Source organism: Oncorhynchus tshawytscha, linkage group LG22, assembly GCF_018296145.1.
Source record: "Oncorhynchus tshawytscha isolate Ot180627B linkage group LG22, Otsh_v2.0, whole genome shotgun sequence".
Taxonomy (NCBI): Eukaryota; Metazoa; Chordata; class Actinopteri; order Salmoniformes; family Salmonidae; genus Oncorhynchus; species Oncorhynchus tshawytscha.
The window spans coordinates 22,179,851-22,200,928 of NC_056450.1; the positions used below are offsets into that span (position 1 = coordinate 22,179,851).

Here is a 21,078-nt window from a genome sequence, read left to right on the forward strand (position 1 = left end):
ACAACACAACTGATTGGCTCAAACACATTAAGAAGGAAAGAAATTCCACAAATTAACTTTTAACAAGGCACACCTGTTAATTGAAATGCATTCCAGGTGACTAACTCATTAAGCTGGTTGAGAGAATGCCAAAAGTGTGCAAAGCTGTCATCAAGGCAAATGGTGGCTACTTTGAAATATAATATATTTTGATTTGTTTAACACTTTTTTGGTTACTACATGATTCCATATGTGTTGTTTCATAGTTTTGATGACTTGCCTATTATTCTACAATGTCGGAAATAGTCAAAATAAAGAAACATCCTTGAATGGGTTGGTGTGTCCAAACTTTTCACTGGTACTGTATACTAAACAAATATAAATGCAAAAATGTCAAAGATTTTACTGAGTTACAGTTCATATAAGGAAATTAGTCAAGTTAGATTAGGGCCTAATGAATTTATCTAACAATTTCACATGACTGGGAATACAGATATTTTGGTCACAGATACTGTACCTTTACAAAAAAAAAGTTAGGGCGTGGATCAGAAAATCAGTCAGTATCTGGTGTGACCACCATTTTCCTTATGCAGCATGTCACATCTCCTTCACATAGAGGAGGTGATCAGGCTGTTGATTGTGGCCCGTGGAATGTTGTCCCACTCCTCTTCAACAGCTGTGCAAAGTTGCTGGATATTGACGGGAACTAGAACACGCTGTCGTACGCGTCGATCCAGGTCACCTCAAACATGCTCAATGGGTGACGTGTCTGGTGAGTATGCAGGCCGTGGAAGAACTGGGGCATTTTCATCTTCCATAAATTGTGAACAGATCCATGCAACATGGGGCTGTGCATTATCATGCTGAAACATGAGGTGATGGAGGCGGATGAATGGTGTGACAACGGGCCTCAGGATCTCGTCACGGTATCTATGTGCATTCAAATTGCCATCAATAAAATGCAATTGTGTTTGTTGTCCGTAACTTATGCCTGCCCATACCATACCACCCCAATGCCACAATGAGGCACTCTGTTCACAAAGTTGACATCAGCAAACTGCTCGTCCACACATCGCCATACTTGTGGTCTGCTGTTGTGAGGCCGGTTGGACGTACTGACAAATTCTCAAAATCGTAGTTGGAGGCGGCTTATGGTAGAGACATTAACATTAAATTATCTGGCAACTGCTCTGGTGGACATTCCTGCATGCCAATTGCATGCTCCTCAAAACTTGAGACATCCGTGGCATTGTGTTATGTAACAAAACTGCACCTCTGCAATGATCACGCTGTTTAATCAGCTTCTTGATATGCCACACCTGTCCGGTGGATGGATTATCTTGGCAAAGGAAAAATGCTCACTAACATGGACGTAAACAAATTTGTGCCCAAAATGTTAGAGAACTACAGTCCAACCTGCTTCTTCCAGTGCCAAGTCCGCTGCCACCAGTACCTGTCCTGCATCACCCTCAGCCCAGTCCGCTGCCACCAGTACCTGTCCTGCTTCACCCTCAGCCCAGTCCGCTGCCACCAGTACCTGTCTTCATCCTCAGCCCAGTCTGCTACCAGCCAACTCCACCAATGCAAAAAACTTGATTGGTTTGATAAGTGGCAATGTGTCACTAGTTTCTATATATACTCTGCTGTCCTCTAGCCCTTTTTTATCTTCTTTCTAAAATGAGGGTCTCGCCTCAAATCAGGTCGAGCATTACCCCACGGTTGCTGGTGTATCACAAACCACTCCCTTCCTTATTATCCCTACTGTGTTAGAAGTTCAAAAGGGCGATCGAACTTGTGCAATAGCCTACACTTTCTATGTTAATTTGGATGGGGGGATTTAAAGCCTATCAGTCTATTTGAGAGTAGAGCCTATAGCCTACAATAGAACATCATGCATTCAAATGTTTGAACTTGTAACGTGGCTGCAGGTACTTCTAAACACGGCTGCATTAGATTTGTCGGATATAAAGATGGCCAATGGCAGTGTAGGCGATAAGGTAATACAAGGAGCTGCTTGTGAATTCCACATCCGACACCACCAAAACCACCGCTATTCGGGTGTCAACCAAATCCAATCTAATTGAATCGAGCACAAGAACTGTTAGTTATTTTTTTCCTCTGTTTGCATGGATGTGGTCATATGTTTGGATCCTGTTGTGTCATTCACTCAGAATCAGTCAGTCAGTTGCTATACTCACTCATTGCCTTGGGCCCCTAGGGGCTGTGTGTGTGTGTGTGTGTGTGAGGTTTCACATGTGTCATTAATAAACATGTTTCTATATCTCAACCAATTGTTTGAATGAGTTTTGGTTTTAGGTCAATCTTTCTTTACTTTTAATAAGTAAAACTTGTCATACATGTGATGTATTTATAATTCTATCAGGAAATATGCAGTCCACAAGAAACCACAACAGATAACTGATCATTTAAGATACTAATTGCATAAACAAGGTAAGTATAGTACAGTAATAAACCTCATTAGAACAACACTTCTATATGTTATGATTATGCTCCCATAATCCTTCCATTAACTCAGGTGATCTGAAATTCACCCATGTGGAAAATAAGAACACTTTTGGAGACTACAACAGTTGTTGAGAAATGTTATTCCAGGCTGGATAGTGTAATCTAGCCCTGATTATCTATGAGGAGAGTCATTGTTGTTTTCAATGTTTTTCAGCATATCATAATAAATAATGACTAATAAAACACTCGTATTATGAAGAAGAACCCTACCTTTTTCTCTTTTCCTTATTTTTCATCTCCCCCTTCTTCCCTCCCTGCTTGCAACGCCAGGATATTGGTTTAGACTCCCAGGACCACCAATGTATTCACCCCTGACTGTATGTCCCTTTGGATAAAAGCATCTGCTAAATGGCATATATTATATTATTATCATATACTGTATATTATGTTTCAGTATGCTGCCATTTTAGTATATCGTTTCATAAATGGTGTTTCAGCATGCTGTCATTTCAGTATTCCAGTATGCTGCGGTTTCAGTATTCCAGTATGCTGCTGTTTCAGAATTTCACTATGCTGCTGTTTCAGTATTCCAGTATGCTGCTGTTTCAGTATTTCAGTATGCTGCTGTTTCAGTATTTCAGTATGCTGCTGTCTCAGTATTCCAGTATGCTGCTGTTTCAGTATTTCAGTATGCTGCTGTTTCAGTATTCCAGTATGCTGCTGTTTCAGTATACTGTTGACAGTTCACAGACGTGACAGTGGACCTACACACTACTTCCACTTGTAGAGAGAGTACATAGGCTTACTGGTATTACTGGCAAGGCAACCATTTTGCACAGCTTCTCCAATTAGATCTTTCAGCAGAACTGTGTGTTGGAGTGTATTTACAAAACCAATCTTTAAGCACAAAAGTACTTGAAGTTGTCACAGGGTAGAAAAACGTTCACGAACATGTTCTCTGTCATTCATTTCATTGGAGAGGTTAGAGCAGGTGAGAATGAGATGGAGAGGAAACTGTAGTGTAGAGAAGTGAACTTTCCTTAAGAACTAGATTTCTGACATTTCACAGTGTACTGAATGGCCACTGAGCATTCATTTCATTCAAGGTCTATAGGCTAAATACTGTAACAAGACGTGTGTAAATGACATCCATTATACTATGGGAACATACTCCCAAGCTAAATGACATATTATTCAGTAGATTCTGAGACAAGATGATCGTGTAATGGCAAAGTAACTTTCTTCCTCTCTGCGTGAAGCCAGAACTGAAGTTTGACTCAGGAGTGTGGGCACTGAGCACGCTCATTAGGGAGGGCACTCACTGACACCAATCCAATTAAAATACTGGTTCAAACCAATCAATAACCCTGTCATGCACACGCACGCTCTTACACACAGTGTGCAAAGACACAAACCTTAACTCACTATCATGTTTCCTTTCCTGGCCCTTAAGGTCAGAACCATGGTGCTGATGCTGGTTTTCATTGGGAGCCTCTAATCAGGGGTTGATTCACACTTGGGACACCACAGGAGTAGAATCTGGGCAATCTGTGACAATCAATCAATCAGTCAATCAACTACCAGGAATAAAAGACAACCAGCAGGCTCAGAGTCAGATTTGAGTATCCTTCCCTGCTCTATGTGACAGATAGCTAACACCTGACAACATCTTTACTCCTGAACACTGGCAAGAACTGTGCTTACCTGGCACTAACCCCATAGTTCTCTGGTCAAAATTAGTGCACTATATATGGAATAGGGTGCCTGTTTGGACGCACCGAGTGCGGATTTATACCTTCCAGACCCAGGTACAAATCACACAACAGCGCTCCAGGTCTTCTTCCAGACAGTCATTTCACAGAGAGTGTAATCTATCCCTGATTATCTAAGAGGAGAGTCAAACCTGCATGCCTGCTCCTGATAGCCACAGTGTGAGGATACCATCTCTCATTAAAATCAATCTGTTCCACCACCGTGCGGGTTTCAGCACACAGAGAAGCTCCATATAGATACACTTTCTTTTCCTTAAAAAGCAGATTGTCAGCTTGAAGCTTCACACAGGCTTCAGAGCACATAGTTGGGGCTGCCGTTCTTGTCTCCTGCCTGCTATGCTGTTTGGTGAATATGCTGCTTAAAGGGATAGTTCACCCTAATTATGCACAAAGTACTATATGACAGCAAATCACATCTTATTTGTCACATGCGCCGAATACAACAGGTGTAGACCTTACTGTGAAATGCTTACTTATAAGCCCTTAACCAAAAATGCAGTTAAGGGGAAAAAAAGGTAAGAAAGTATTTACTAAAATAAACTGAAGTAAAAAAATATTTTTTTTTAAATAACAAAAATAAATAATTAAGGAGCAACAAAATAACAGTAGCGAGGCTATATACAGGAGGTACCGGTACAGAGTCACTGTGCGGGGGGCACCGGTTAGTCGAGGTAATATGTACAGTTGAAGTCGGAAGTTTACATACACTTAGGTTGGAGTCATTAAGACTCGTTTTTCAACCACTCCACAAATTTCTTGTTAACGAACTACAGTTTTGGCAAGTCGGTTAGGGCATCTACTTTGTGCATGACACAAGTCATTTTTCCAACAATGTTTTACAGACAGATTATTTCACTTATAACTCACTGTATCACAATTCCAGTGGGTCAGAAGTTCACATACACTAAGTTGACTGTGCTTTTAAACAGCTTGGGAAATTCCAGAAAATGATGTCATGGCTTTACCTTGATTAGATAAGTATTCAATACATGTTAGAAACACCTTTGACAGCGATTACAGCTGGGGCTTCTTGAGTTTATTTATTTTAATTTTATTTCACCTTTATTTAACCAGGTAGGTAGGCCAGTTAAGAACTAGTTCTCATTTACAACTGTAACCTGGCCAAGATAAAGCAAAGCAGTGCGACACAAACAACACAGTTACACATGGGATAAACAAACGTACATTCAATAACACAATAGAAAAATCTATATAAGTACATTTAAGGCTGTGTTTACACAGGCAGCCCAATTCTGATATTTTTTCCACTAATTGGTCTTTTGACCAATCAGATCAGCTTTGAAAAAGATATGTGAAAAGATGTGATGTGATTGGTCAAAAGACCAATTAGTGGAAAAAATATAAAAATAGGGCTGTCTGTGTAAAACGCAGCCTAAGAGTCATGCACACCTGGATTGAAGCACTTTTGGCAGCGATTACAGCCCCAAGTTTTCTTGGGTATGATGCTACAAGCTTCGCACACCGGCATTTAGGGAGTTTCTCCCATTCTTCTCTGCAGATCCTCTTAACCTCTGTCAGGTTGGATGGTCAGCATCGCTGCACAGCTATTTTCAGGTCTCTCCCGAGATGTTCGATCTGGTTCAAGTCCGGGCTCTGGCTGGGCCACTCAAGGACATTCAGAGACTTTCAAGTGATCTTTACTGTCCCAATTGGGAAATTTGTTGTGCAGTCAGGGTTCAACAATACATTTAAAAAAACATTAAAAACAGTGACAACATACAACCAATACACACGACATGAAACAATGAGATAGATAAAAAGGAGTAATCATTGTGCAAAAGTGCAGCAATAAATAGACATTTTATTTCATGAGCAGATTCAGAAAGTTTATGGCCTGTGGGATACAGGAGTTCTTGTATCTGTTGCTATTGCGTTTGGGAAGTCTAAAAGGACAACCTGAGGGGAGAAGCACAACATGGTAGAGGACAGTCTAGTCTGTTACCTCTCCTCACCACATGCTTTCTGAATGTCACTGAGAGTTGTTCCTGTTGCACCCCGATGACCTAACTGGCCACCTTAACCCTCCTGTCCAACCTATTTTTGTTGCAAACATTAAGGACATTAAGCCAGGCCACCATCAGGAACATCAATATGGATTCAATAAAACTCAATATAACAGTGTCATCATTGTCTTACTGACATTAAAAGACTTCATCTTTCTCAACTACAAAAAAGGGCTGCTGTCCATTTTTACAGATGGCATCTGTGTTCTCCTCAAACGTCAACTTCTTTTCCAACACTGTTCCCGGGTACTTGTAGGTACTGACAAGCTCAATGTCATTTTCCATGACCATGTTGGGTGTGGGGTTCAGTGGCTGCCTTCTGAAGTCAATGGCCATATCTTTAGTTTTGGAGACATTCAGTTGGAGGAAGGCCCATGCTCAGACGTTCCATCCTGTAGGAGACTGACGATGACCGAGTCACCAGCAAACTTGATGATGTGCCTTTTTTCATATTCGCTACAACAGCCATTAGTGTAGCGTATGTACAGGAGAGGAGAGAGCACATAACCTTGTGGGGATCCAGTTGGAGGAGCAGAGCTGCTTTGACATGACACCACTTGTTTGGACCGGTCGGTAAGGAAGTCCACTATCCAGCCCACAATGCTCACGTCCAGCTTGAAGTGGGAGAGGAGCTTCTCTGCTAGTATGTGAGGCTGGATAGTATTAAAGGCAGACAAGAAGTTGATGAACAGACGCCTTGCATGGATTTTTGGGCCCTCCAGGTGCTTGCAGAGGAAGTTGAGTAGGGTTAGAGTAGCGTCCTTCACCCCCCCGCTTGGCCGTGTAAGCAAACTGCAGGGGGTCCCGCGAATTCTCAACCTGACGCAGTATATCTTTCTTGATTAGCTTCTCAAACGATTTCATCACCAAGGATGTCAGTGCCACTGGACTAAAGTTGGGGGATTTGCTTTTTGCCACGGAAACAACAGTATCATGCAGTTGTTCTGCACATGACTTAAGCTCTTTTTATCTTTGGTCTGTCTGAATAGGCTGGTGACAATCTGGCAGCTCTAGCAGGGGAGAAATTTGATGAACTGACTCGTTGGAAAGGTGGCATCCTATGACGGTGTCACGTTGAAAGTCACTGGGCTCTTCAGTAAGGCCATTCTACTGACAATGTTTTTCTATGGAGACTGCATGGCTGTGTGCTCGATTTTATACACCTGTCAGCAAATTGCAGAACCACTAATTTGAAGGGGTGTCCACATACTTTTGTATATATAGTGTATGGGGACAGAGGATGGGGTAGTCATTCACAAATGACTGATGTCAACCCCTATTATTTCACACACTGAGTCCATGTAACTTGTTATGTGATTTGGTAAGCCAAATTTTACAATGATAAAAAAAAATCACAATTAAATCTATTATTTCAATGACACGTTGTAATGCAACAAAATGTGACAAAATCCGGGGGTGGGGGGTGAATACTTATGATACCTACTGTAGGTACTATTGACTTTGGGTGAACTTTGTCTTTAATTCTACAGAGTCTGCTAAGGTGTAGTATGCATTTCCTTTACCAGAGGTCTTTATTTTATGTTAAACTGATTGAACGAAATCATACAAAAGCAGTATCCTACACAGAAATACACACACAGTCTCACACACCAGAATGCACAAAGCCCCAAGCTAACAAAAAACACATTCATAGTAAAATATAGAAAGAACACAGATGAGACCAGAGAAGTAGAACGCTCCAGACCAGACCTCAGAGGGAGAACTGAACAGCCCCTGAATTGGATGGCCCCTCCACTGAACCCACTCTAAAGTAAGTGGATTTCATTATACTGCATGTGCGTGTCCATGTGCGTGTCCATGTGCGTGTCCATGTGTGTGTCCATGTGCGTGTCCATGTGCGTGTCCATGTGCGTGTCCATGTGCGTGTCCATGTGCGTGTCCATGTGTGTGTCCATGTGTGTGTCCATGTGTGTGTCCATGTGCGTGTCCATGTGCGTGTCCATGTGCGTGTCCATGTGCGTGTCCATGTGTGAGTCCACGTGTGTGTCCACGTGTGTGTGTGTGTCCATGTGTGTGTCCACGTGTGTGTCCATGTGTGTGCGTGTCCATGTGTGTGTCCATGTGTGTGCGTGTCCATGTGTGTGTCCATGTGCGTGCGTGTCCATGTGCGTGTCCATGTGCGTGTCCATGTGCGTGTCCATGTGCGTGTCCATGTGCGTGTCCATGTGTGTGTCCATGTGTGTGTCCATGTGTGTGTCCATGTGCGTGTCCATGTGCGTGTCCATGTGCGTGTCCATGTGTGTGTCCATGTGTGAGTCCACGTGTGTGTCCATGTGTGTGTGTGTGTGTCCATGTGTGTGTCCACGTGTGTGTCCATGTGTGTGCGTGTCCATGTGTGTGTCCATGTGTGTGCGTGTCCATGTGTGTGTCCATGTGCGTGCGTGTCCATGTGTGTGTGTCCATGTGCGTGTCCATGTGTGTGTCCATGTGCGTGTCCATGTGTGTGTCCATGTGCATGTCCATGTGCGTGTCCATGTGTATGTCCATGTGCGTGTCCATGTGTGTGTCCATGTGTGTGTCCATGTGTGTGTCCATGTGCGTGTCCATGTGCGTGTGTGTCCATGTGTGTGTGTGTCCATGTGCGTGTGTCCATGTGTGTGTCCATGTGTGTGTCCATGTGCGTGTGTGTCCATGTGCGTGTGTGCCCATGTGCGTGTCCATGTGTGTGTCCATGTGCGTGTGTGTCCATGTGTGTGACCATGTGTGTGTGTCCATGTGTGTGTCCATGTGCGTGTCCATGTGTGTGTCCATGTGCGTGTCCATGTGTGTGTCCATGTGCGTGTCCATGTGCGTGTCCATGTGTGTGTCCATGTGTGTGTCCATGTGCGTGTCCATGTGCGTGTCCATGTGTGTGTCCATGTGTGTGTCCATGTGTGTGTCCATGTGTCCGTGTGTGTCCATGTGTGTCCATGTGTGTGTCCATGTGCGTGTCCATGTGTGTGTCCATGTGTGTGTCCATGTGTGTGTCCATGTGCATGTGTGTGTCCATGTGTGTGTGTCCATGTGTGTGTCCATGTGCATGTGTGTGTCCATGTGCGTGTCCATGTGCGTGTCCATGTGCGTGTCCATGTGCGTGTCCATGTGCGTGTCCATGTGCGTGTCCATGTGTGTGTCCATGTGTGTGTCCATGTGTGTGTCCATGTGCGTGTCCATGTGCGTGTCCATGTGCGTGTCCATGTGTGTGTCCATGTGTGTGTCCATGTGCGTGTCCATGTGTGTGTCCATGTGTGTGTCCATGTGCGTGTCCATGTGTGTGTCCATGTGTGTGTCCATGTGCGTGTCCATGTGTATGTCCATGTCCATGTGTGTGTCCATGTGCATGTCCACGTGCGTTTCCATGTGCGTGTCCACGTGTGTGTGTGTGCGTGTCCGTGTGTGTGTGCGTGTGTGTGTGTGCGTGTCCGTGTGTGTGTGCGTGTCCGCGTGTGTGTGTGTGCGTGTCCGTGTCTGTGTGCGTGTCCGCGGGTGTGTGCGTGTGTGTGTGTGCGTGTCCGTGTGTGTGTGCGTGTGTGTGTGTGCGTGTCCGTGTGTGTGTGCGTGTCCGCGTGTGCGTGAAGACAGGCGGATCCACAGAGCGGACAACAAAAAACGAACTTATCCCCTGCCTCATCCCATCCCATCTCTCGTTATTTAGTTCTCCCACTCCTTTCTCCTCTCCTACATCACTCTCTCTGTAACACAATTACTGCCAGTCAACGATTTACAGCTGCACAGCCAGCAGATAGCTGTTCACACACTCACACCAAGGTTGTTATAGTTTTGTGTTTTTAATTCTATTCGTTTTCTATTTTTATTTGAAATTCAGTTTCGTTTCAGTTACTTTTATGACTTGATTTACTAGTTTTTATTCAGTTTTAGTTTGATAAAACATTAATATTTTGTTTTTACATGGTTTTGTTTTAGTATTAGGGACAGGATGTGTAAGTTGTATTTCTTTCCTGTTAGTTAGTGATAGGCAGTAGTAGTCTCGGAAATCCCACAACGGGATTCTCTTGGACATAAAAAATGAAATAATAATTCAATCACACAGACAACTCTCCCAAAAAAAACACAAGTTTGGGTAGGCGGGCCAAGCCTGAAAAATCAAAAGGCGCGTTCAAGAGGATCAGTTTTGTTAAGTCAGTGGCCATTATTGGTCGCCGCCTTCCAAAGTCTGTTGCATTATGGGGATAAACATTTTCTGACTTGCGCCTACATGACGACTGCATGAACTTTACAAAAACCATGTGATCAAAGTTCATGAAGTTTTGACTGCAGTCGACTGCAAGTTTCTGCAGTTTCTCTTCACCAACTTCCTCCTGCAGACAACACCTGCATTGTGGGAGGCTCTATTGTCAACCAACCATTAGGGTGTTTTTGTTTGACACATCCGGACGTGACCAAAGACTTGACTGAAACAGGAACCAACATTGCACGATTCACGTATACAGTAGACAAATTAATGTGATATTTGAGGCCCTCTAACAAATTATTGGTACAGTGTTAAATAGTACACTTTTTTCTCTACAAACCAACAGCTGACACATTGAGGGAATCTTTCATTTCACCTCAACCCCTCCAGCTCCACAACCCAACCCTAACCCTACCCCCCCCCACCCCCCCGCCATGCTCGTCCCCGCTGGGAGTGACTTTCATTGGGTGACTGCTGTGACTGCAGCCCCTCGGTTTGGAGAGGGGAGCATGCCCCCTGCTTCACCCCGGCCCTGCAATTAACGCCCTCCTACTGTCCCCCAACAGACGCACTGGGCCTCAGAGGGCAGGGGCAGGGGGGAGGAGCCACACAACCAGAGGCCTTCCCATTCACGTCAATTTAGTCTTATTTATTTCTGCGGGATAAGGGGCCCTTTGAGATTAGAGATCCCAGGTCTGATAAGGGGGCCGTCCCAATTAAGTTACCCCCGCGGGCCACCATTAAACCCCAGGCCATCGTCACGTCGCCGCCACGGAGGACAGCGGGAGGAGGAGGAGGAAATAGGAGGAGAGAGAGGAAGGGGAGGAAAGTAGATACACACACAGAGAACACACAGCGCATCCTCCCATCACACACCCCCAACATGAGCATACATCACACATGAACACAGAAATAGCTCCTCAAACACACAGACACACAAAACAGACAGATAGTTTTACACAGACAGGGCAAAATAGACAGGAAACACAAACTAACCCTTGAAACATTTGATACTGTAAGAGCCATCTCAGTTTCCAGTGCTGTACACAGTATGTCTATTTCTATTATCCTGTTTTTCCTCCTCAGCCCAGAAAGGGAGCAGAGGATGGGTTGTGACTGAGCCATGGGTTTTGTTCATTAGGGCATCCAACAGAAAACATTAAGAAGTGTTTTTGCAACAGAAAACAAAAAATGAATGTTTCTTATTGGACAACTCCAGGTTGTCCTTCCTTGTTTCAGTCCATTTTCTTATGTCTGGTGCTTAATGAACATGGCCCTGTAGTGTGGGGCTGCTGGACACGGCTCTGACCGGGACAGACGCTCATGTGACCCTATGGGGAAAGATTTGTTCTATTGCTGGTAATTGCACATGATGCCAAACACAGAAACCTCATTGATGGCCATCTGTCTCCTATTTCCACGGACATACGATATCCTGTTTGACTGTCTTAAATAACGTTCTGACTGACTCCTACTGCAGTAGGAGTCAGTCACTCCTACTCTTAATATCTGACCTGAGAACAGCTAAACTGGGGCCAAATCAAGCATCTCAGAGTAGGAATGATGATTTAGGATCAGTTTTGCCTTTTAAATCACAGTGGATACAATTAAAACGGACATGGGGAACCTGATCCTAGATCAGCACTCTGAGACACTTGATACATATGGCCCCAGGAGAATGAAAAAGCTTGCTAATTTCTATGACCAAATACAATAACTCAAGTCTTTGTATAAACAGAACATTGCACTTTTTTCTGTCCCCTCTTTCCTCATCCCTCTCTGGTGTAGGTTGAAGAATGCAGCTGACAGACAGCGTGTTGAGAAGAGCATTTATTTTTATTTTACCTTTATTTAACCAGGCAAGTCAGTTAAGAACAAATTCTTATTTTCAATGACAGCCTAGGAACAGTGGGTAAACTGCCTGTTCAGGGGCAGAATGACAGATTTGTACCTTGTCAGCTCGGGGGTTTGAACTTGCAACCTTCCAGCTATTAGTTCAACGCTCTAACCACTAGGCTACCCTGCCGCCCCAGCATGAGGACAGAGCAGCAACAGACAGCATGTTGAGAAGAGCATGAGGACAGAGCAGCAACAGACAGCATGTTGAGAAGAGCATGAGGACAGAGCAGCAACAGACAGCATGTTGAGAAGAGCATGAGGACAGAGCAGCAACAGACAGCATGTTGAGAAGAGCATGAGGACAGAGCAGCAACAGACAGCATGTTGAGAAGAGCATGAGGACAGAGCAGCAACAGACAGCATGTTAAAAAGAGCAATGAGGACAGAGCAGCTGACAGACAGTGTGTTGAGAAGAGCATGAGGACAGAGCAGCTGACAGACAGCGTGTTGAGAAGAGCATGGGCACAGAGCAGCAACAGACAGTGTGTTGAGAAGAGCATGAGGACAGAGCAGCTGACAGACAGCGTGTTGAGAAGAGCATGAGGACAGAGCAGCAACAATTGATCAAACTGCACTTAGCCAAGGCAGGCCTCTCTAAGAGCAGGAGTAGTAGGTGAGAGAGAGAGGGAGGAAGAGAGAGAGAGAGAGGCAGGAAGAGGGAGGGGGGGAGCGAGCGAGCGAAAGAAAGATCGAGGGAGAGAGAGAGCGAGAGAGGGAGGAAGAGAGAACGAGAGAGAGGGCCCTCTGCCAGTGGAGGAAAGAGAAAAGCGTTAAGACCTATTAATAGGAGCCGCTGAGACGCTGGTGTCAACTCCATGTGATGGCTAAGCTGTGGTGCTGCTTCCTCTCAGCAACACACACTATTTTCTCTTCCCCTCTTTCTCGCTCCGTCCCTCTCTCTTTTTCACTGCCTCGTCCTCGCTCTTCCTAATGCTGTGCCTGTCCCATTGTTCCTCTCTCCCTTTGTCCGACAGTTTTTCAATGTGCTGCTACTGTGCTACACCTCTGTCCTGCTGTCTCACCCCACTCTCTCTTAATAAGATCACACCTTGACCATTTTCATACTATCGTGCCGACCTGAATCCTACTGTGCTGGCTCGTAATGTTTTGGTTCGGGTCAGGAATGTGAAAAGGCCACCTGTTTTTCCTTCACTAAGTGTTGATTCAGATGATCTTATCCTCCGTTGTTATCATGCTAAAGGTCACATTTCTTACAGAGTTCCTGCAAGAGGAGCCTTTTCTGTCTTTGATTTGCCATCTGACGGCTGGATGTTTCTCCTAAAAACATTAGTCTGAAGTCTATTTTCTACACTAGAGTGATGCCATCCTTCAGAGCAGTTTAATAAAAACCTACCGAAGATGATCCACACTGTCCAGACATATAATTATGTGCCAACACAGGAAGTGAAGGAGCAGTACTACATGGCTGCCTGTTGCACAAACATTGAATACCTGTATGTGAGGGAATTACACACTTACACACATTTTCACCCATCATAAAACACACACTCTAGTCTGTTGTGCGAACATGCATGCACACATGTACACACACACACACACACGCACTTGCACACAGGTTGGGAGCGGGTTCAGTGTGTGTGGCATCCTCCATCCAGGTTTCTCCAGGCCTCAGGCAGCTTTCCAGTGCTCTGGCCTCATTCATCCACACACTGCCTACCATGCCATGGCTCTACTGGCACTTAGAACACATTTACAACCTGCTCACTCAGGAATCTCACATATAACCACACACACACACAATAAGAACTTACCCATCTAAAAACACACATTCACCCTTCCTTCCACAAACAAACAGACACACACACCCACACTAACAGTCCAATTTACAAGTGGTCAAAACCGCCAATAGAAAACAAGCAGTGAGGGTGAAAGCTCACGCACCTTAACAGAACCCAGAAGGGAGCAAGACAGTGTTTCCATCATCACTATTGATCTATCTCTCCTGCGTTAAACCTACAGTACTCTCCACTTGTCGTGACCCACTGAAATAAATAAAATAGCAGCAGGTCTGGGTGAGAGCAAACTGCCTCTCACAGTCAGTCAAAATATGACCCTGCTGCCTCAAGACAAAAAGCAGACTTACCGCTTCTGCCTTAGCTTCTGCCAAGACGCTGCAGTGAGTGGGGTTGACTCTGTGTTTAGCTGAGAGCGGAATAACAGCTCCTTCAAAAATGTTCTGTATCCAGCCCGCACAAATTAGCCTACTATCGGAGTTCAGCAAGTCAACAAGTCATATGACTGTCTGTCTGCCTGTGGCCAAAAGCTGGGTAACTAATGTCTTTTTGCGATTGCATTTTGAGTATATTTAAGGCATGTATTGTATAATATCTTTCTACAGAGAAACTTTCAACAGTGGCCATTTACAAATGTTCCAAAAGCAATCAGAGAGAGCCTTGACCCTGTTTGGAACAGAAATAACAGACTCAGCACTTGTCTAGCAGCATGTCCCCTATAGATGACCAGACTCTCCATTGAATCCTTTCAGACAACCTCAGAGGAGAAGGAGATGGAGAGAGAGAGAGAGAGAGAGAGAGAGAGAGAGAGAGAGAGAGAGAGAGAGAGAGAGAGAGAGAGAGAGAGAGAGAGAGAGAGAGAGAGAGAGAGAGAGAGAGAGAGAGAGAGAGAGAGAGAGAGAGAGAGAGAGAGAGAGAGAGAGAGAGAGAGAGAGAGAGTTTCAGAATAGCCTGTTCAAATCTAGGACAGACACATTATCAAGAGGGGACCAGACAGGAGCGCAACCTTTTCATGTGACTCAGATGCTGAGGCATGTAAATAAGCAGCAGCAAACAGGTGCATTAGACAAGCTCAGCAGGTGAATGGGTGACTGTGAAATGTGTAATCATCTCTGGAAATCCTTGATGTTGATGCATGATCTTTAGTTGTCTCTGTCTGAACCTGGATCTATATAGACTGGCATTGAGGTTACATTGTCATTTATAGTCCCAGATGTCTATCTTTTCAGGCCAGTTTACCCCCCTCAACCTTCAATACAAAACCTTATTAGAAGAACATTGAAAGAATAGGCTGCACAAATTCAAGTGTAGACTGACTGTCTGACACCAGGCACAAAGGTGAAATAGAATTAGTTCTTCAGTTTGTCAGCTGTACCCATGTCTGCATCACATATTTTAATATTCATCATAGAAGGGCTATATGAAATGAAGCATTGAATTGTTTTGATTCATAAATGGACAAGATAATGTAAATATTGGGAACTGGCAAATGTACTCTATGCCAGGAATGAAATATCTCATACGAATGTTGTTGTTTCTTTTTACCAGTATTTTATCATTTATTTGCCCCCCCTCAGCTGCCAATGTGAGCTACAAACGCGCGCACAAGGGCTAGCGGTGGGATGGGCATCTATATATACCTTCTCTCTCTACCCGGTCTCTTCAGCAACACGACAACCATGAAAACGCAATCGGTCCAACCAATGTGGCTTGGACGCCTGCAAGCAAACACACACACACTTGACTATCATGCCATCAGGTGTCTCTTGATATGGGCTTTTAGCCTAATTTGTCTTTGCTGCAAAAATCATTGTCTATCATTATTATCAGGGCGATGCTATTTGCGCAAACCGGGTAGTAGCTTAATATAGAAGCGCTGTACGCATAGTGGCACTGCCTGGCCCATGACAGCAGGGACAGGAATTAATGACTGTCATCTTAAGATAAGAACGGCCTTTTGGGGTGGATCAGAGGTCCAGGGAAAGTTATGGTAGAGCAACCGTAGCGGGCGAGGACTCAATAGATACATTTATATGGGCAAATATGGGCATCATAGACCACACACACATTTACGCGCAGAGCAATGAAAGACGAACATTTACTAACCGTCACCTTGATGGGGACGTACAGGACAGGTATGTCAGTGGCTCCATTCTTGTTCAGGTCCCCTTGAATGGTCCCGACCTGGAACCCTTTGGATTTCACCCAGAATTTGAATTTGGCGTTGATGTGGTTGCTCTCGATGTAGACCGCGTCGGAGTCGTCGGTGTGTAAAAGGGTCTGGAGAATCTTATTGTATTTTCGCCGGGTGACTGTCTTTGTTTTACCCGAGTCCCCGTAAGTCCGGAGACACCAGTCCTGAAATTCGCCGAACATCTCTCCTTCCAACACCACCGGGTTTCTGCTCATTTTGGGTAAATTCAAGCTGGGTTTTTTCATTGACATGGTTTCTCTCTGATGTCTCGTGTCTTTTTAAATAGGAGGACGGGGTCTTTCCAAACACTAATAATACACTATTTTATTCGATGTATGTTTCAAATAACCGTTAAATGTATCTCTCTTGGCTAGAAAGTGATCAACATATGACTTAGATTGATATTCCTGCGAACAATGAGGAAGGATTCCGTATCAGGCTATGAAGATTGGTGTGCTCTCTCTCACACCTGTTAGCAGAAAACGTTCGCCTCCTGTCCCAAAGGGTAATAACAAATGTCAGTAGCTCATATCCTGCTCTGAGGAACTGAAAGAGGGGCCGTCCTAAGAAACGGGTATCTCCCACCTGTGTGTCAATGGTCTCCCAGCTAATAAAGATTCGCCGTTTGAATATCACAATTTTACTGTCCCGGAGTAGACAATCAAACGTGGTAGAATATTTTACATAAATAAGGCTATATAATAAGACAGAGTCCATATATTGCACAGGTCCGCTACTAATTAGAAGGATAGATAGCAGCCCGTGCTGTCGTGATACCTTCCTCCACCCAACTCCACCCGACACCTACTGTATTCCACCTGTTTGAATCGAACTTGAATGCCGCCGTCCCGAACCATCTCCTGTAAGGCAAATCAAAGCGCATCGATGTCTCTCCTAGATAAAGCTTTAAATTGATAAAGTATACATGTGTGCGAATAGTAGGTATTATGTACAGGCTCTTGTTCTTCTTCACTAGATACCACACACCCACAAACCATGTATCGTCGATGGGACATGTGTGCGCGGAATGGCTCGCTAAAATCCAGGAAGTGCAGTTCCAGAAGTCGAAACGCACAAAGCGGGGCTGCCCGACCGTCCCATGCGGGACTAAATGGAGCTATTGGCACTGTTTCTTTCGTTTGATGGATATGGACATGAAGAATTCATGTGTGCTTTTCCCCCCACGTTTTCTTTGACCCATTGTAACGAAAACCTATTTCGTATGAAATGCAGGGGTTTGAGCCAGCACATGATTGGTAGGCTACATTGTAAAATATGAGCTATAATTTCAATCAAATTTGAATTTATATTTTATATTTTCACTACCCAGATTGTCATAACTGGATAACCTATTGTATTGGTATAATAATAATAAAAAATACTATGTATAACGGAATTAAATTAAGTAAATGTATTTATTTATTTATTTATTATTATTATTATTATTGTTATTATTGTAGGCATAGTCCTCACATATTTTATGTTTATTTGATATGAAAGAGATGGAGAGGGGAGAGTGTTGAAATAGCAGTGCCGGATTCAAACCCATGCTGCAGCTATAAGTGTTCTGGAGGCAGAGTCTTTTAGACAGCCAAATCATCCTAGCCCACTATTGTTTTCATTATAAGACAATATTCTGCTTAGAGTGGCTTGACTCCACCTGATCTGTGTTTGTTTTAGAAAGATTGTCAGTTAAACTGTTTTAGTTTTCTCTCAACAGTCAGTGGCCTTTTGTGGCTCCATCCAATCTTGTAGTCAATGAAGCAAAACACAAAAAACAATTCTGCTAAAAACACTTTCACACATCAAAATAAGAGAGCCCACACACGTCCAATATGCCTGATTTTACTCAAGAGTCCATAAATGCAAGATTGTACCTATTCCTATTCTTCATTCACCAGGCCATGCATATCATTTTGAAGGCTACATACTGAACATGTCAGCTGTATAGTATATCATATAGCAATGGATAACACAACCGTCTAGATGCTCAGTTTACCTAAATAGGATACCTTACCCCAAAATACTTCCAGACTGTTACAATTTTGATAATAGCTCATAACATCCAATAGATTAGATGAACGGCCTACTTTGGCAACACAATATGTAAAACATAAGATCCCATTACAGCCCAATCACAAACCACCCAACATAGTTGGATCAATGGCATTTTATGACCCAGTATATTGACCCACTATTTCTGCTCCCCCAGGTGAAATACATCACAGAACATACAAGGTACATTTTTTTTTAAATGAGAACACCACACTCTTAAAAACAAAGGTGCTATCTAGAACCTAAAAGGGTACTTCAGCTGTCCCCATAGGAGAACCCTTTGACTAATAATGTTTGGTTTCAGGAAGAACTCCTTTGGGTTCCATGTAAAACCCTTTACAGAGAGTTTTACATGGAACCCAAAAGGATTCTACCTGGAACCATAAAGAGTTATTCCTGCAACCAAAAAGGGTTTTCCTATGAGGACAGCCAAAGAACCCATCTGGAACCCTTTTTTCTAAGAGTGTATTGATCTCGCTGTATGCCCATACCATACTACATGTGTATGTACAGTGCATGTCACTCCCCAGATATTAAAGGAAACATTGTATTTCATATATCAGTGTATGTATCCTAGCTGTATGAGGAGAAAGAAAACAATCTGGGGAAATTCCTACACTACTTATACCAGAACTGCAGGGTTAATTCACGACTTGATCCAAAAGCCTCTGATGTTGTGTCAAAGGCTGTAGGCTTTAGACCCACACTGGTGGATGCAGTGTTTTCGGATTGGGCATATCGTTGACTTGGTACAGACAGGAGAATGGGCACTGTGTGACCAAATGAAGGGGCCCTGTCTGGGTGTATAAGCCCCTGGGACAGGACATCTAACCCTAATATATATATAGTTTTTGTGTATTGTTAGTGATGGGCTGCATATTGAGATTGTTCAGAAAATGAGATTTCCCTTAAATTTTACAATAAAGACTACTGTCACCATTAGAGCTCACCATCAATGAAAGATACCAGATGTGTCACACATGTCCTCATTTCTTGTATACACCAAAATACATCACAACTTTATTACAGTTTATCTCAAAAGAATGCCTGCCAGTTGCCTTGTCCTTTGGCCAGTCAACTAAGTTGAAGTTCCGTTATTAAGGGCTTATCTACAGAGCATCACAGCTTGTGTTGAAGTAAAAGTCATGCTTATTGCTCAATAACTGACCCTAGCAGCCAGTAGGTCAGAGTGGACTAGAGTCCGGCCCATGTAGCCTGTAGAACGGATGTGTGGGATGCTACAACGAGTTGCTTTCAAACACCATTTAAATTACTGCCTCTCCTCCCTAGTCTCTCACCTCTACCAGTTAACAAGTTAAGAATACGTAAAGGGAATGGGATTAATAAAAAATAGCATCTAAAATTAACTGAGTTTATTCATTATGATGCTATGTAGTTCTATGGTTTGTGCATGAGAGGGGGGCATAGGACACACAACAACGTAGCCTACATCTGTCAGTTCTCTGTCAAAGCATTGCAGCACTGTGCTTGGATATGTGTGTCGATGTGTGCCTGTACAGTCAGTGCATACACATGTGCCTGATGTTGCCACAGTGGTCTCATTGTCTCTGCGTAGTTCCAACCCTCTCTCACCGCTGGTTGTGGGCAGTTGGGGTGACACCTGTTCCTGTGAAAAACAAGGCCCAACCAGGCCTTCAGAGCCCCACCACAGAACCATGGAGGAAACGGAATACAGCAGGGCAGGGGCTCCCAACAACAACTATCAAGACAGGCTACACTCAAAGGAACCATAACGTTGGCTTTAGAACTAACGTTGGGTTGACGTTACATTGACATTCAACCATGTTTTTGGTGTGTTTTTGGGCTCATCTCTGCATGAGTGAGAGCCCCTGCCCCAGAGGAATAAAGCAAAAACAGAGGGGATCGAAATAGAATAGACCTCCACCATGGGAAGTGAAAGTGTATTACAAAACGCACCCGTCTTCCTCCTCCCTCATCTGCCTCCTTTCCCCTTTTTCGTCTTGGGGCTCCTGGAACTAAGCGACCGGACGGTTTTTGAGAAAAATTGTTAGTCATGTGCGGTTAACCCTTCATTCCTGTTTCTGCGAAAAGTCTGTTGAAATCATAACCGCTGCCTGGCGCCAGGGCAGCTCTCAACTTTATGGGTCTGTCCTGACTGAGTTGGCTTGTTTTGGTTCTGTTACAGTGAGCCAGTGATTAGTGATTATCTGACACTGTCATTCAAACTTACAATATCTGTCTGTTCTCTGTCAAATAATCTCTTCATCTGTAAAATAAAAAGAACCAACACACTTAAAGGCCCAGGTTAGTCCAAATTCATTTTATATATCATATGGACAACAGCAGATGAACCTAACACTGCAAAAGTGTAAAAAACAATATTCTGTGTTATTTCCCGATAGTTGCTGGTAGAAAATACAATCTACACAGGACCTTCTAATCAGCAGGTTGGGTGGGAGTTTCATGTCCGGCTTTCCATGGTCACATCACCGTGCTGTAAATTGGTTAATGGACCATTAACAAAGAGAGTTCCAAACCTCTCTGCCAATAACAGGCAGTTTTCAGTTTTCCCCTCCCCACTTAGACCACTCCCAGACAGAACTAGCTAAACTCTCGCTTGAGAAATATTTTTTTTTGCTAAAAAGCTACTTTTGTCCATTGGGCCTTTAATTGAAAAAGCCTTTAAAGCCTTTAAAACCTTTGATTAGAGTCAGGTGTGTCAGTGCTAAGGCAAAAATAAAATGTGTACCTCTTTGGCTAC

The 21,078-nt window shown here is 43.8% G+C and overlaps 1 protein-coding gene and 1 long non-coding RNA gene across 3 annotated transcripts in view; one reads left to right on the forward strand and one right to left on the reverse strand.

Moving 5' to 3' along the window:
* LOC112222085 (nucleolar protein 4-like) overlaps positions 1-16,531 on the reverse strand; it is a 143,369-nt gene extending 126,838 nt beyond the window's left edge. For both annotated transcript variants that reach the window (XM_042303933.1, XM_042303932.1), the window contains exon 1: positions 16,193-16,531. In XM_042303933.1, coding sequence (XP_042159867.1) covers positions 16,193-16,531 — 339 coding nt within the window. The remainder of the gene's footprint in view (positions 1-16,192) is intronic.
* Positions 16,532-17,001: 470 nt separating this feature from the next.
* LOC121840449 lies at positions 17,002-17,676 on the forward strand. Its single transcript, XR_006079637.1, has 2 exons — positions 17,002-17,142; positions 17,257-17,676. It is a non-coding gene; the product is annotated as an uncharacterized LOC121840449 (long non-coding RNA).
* Positions 17,677-21,078: the final 3,402 nt, after the last annotated feature.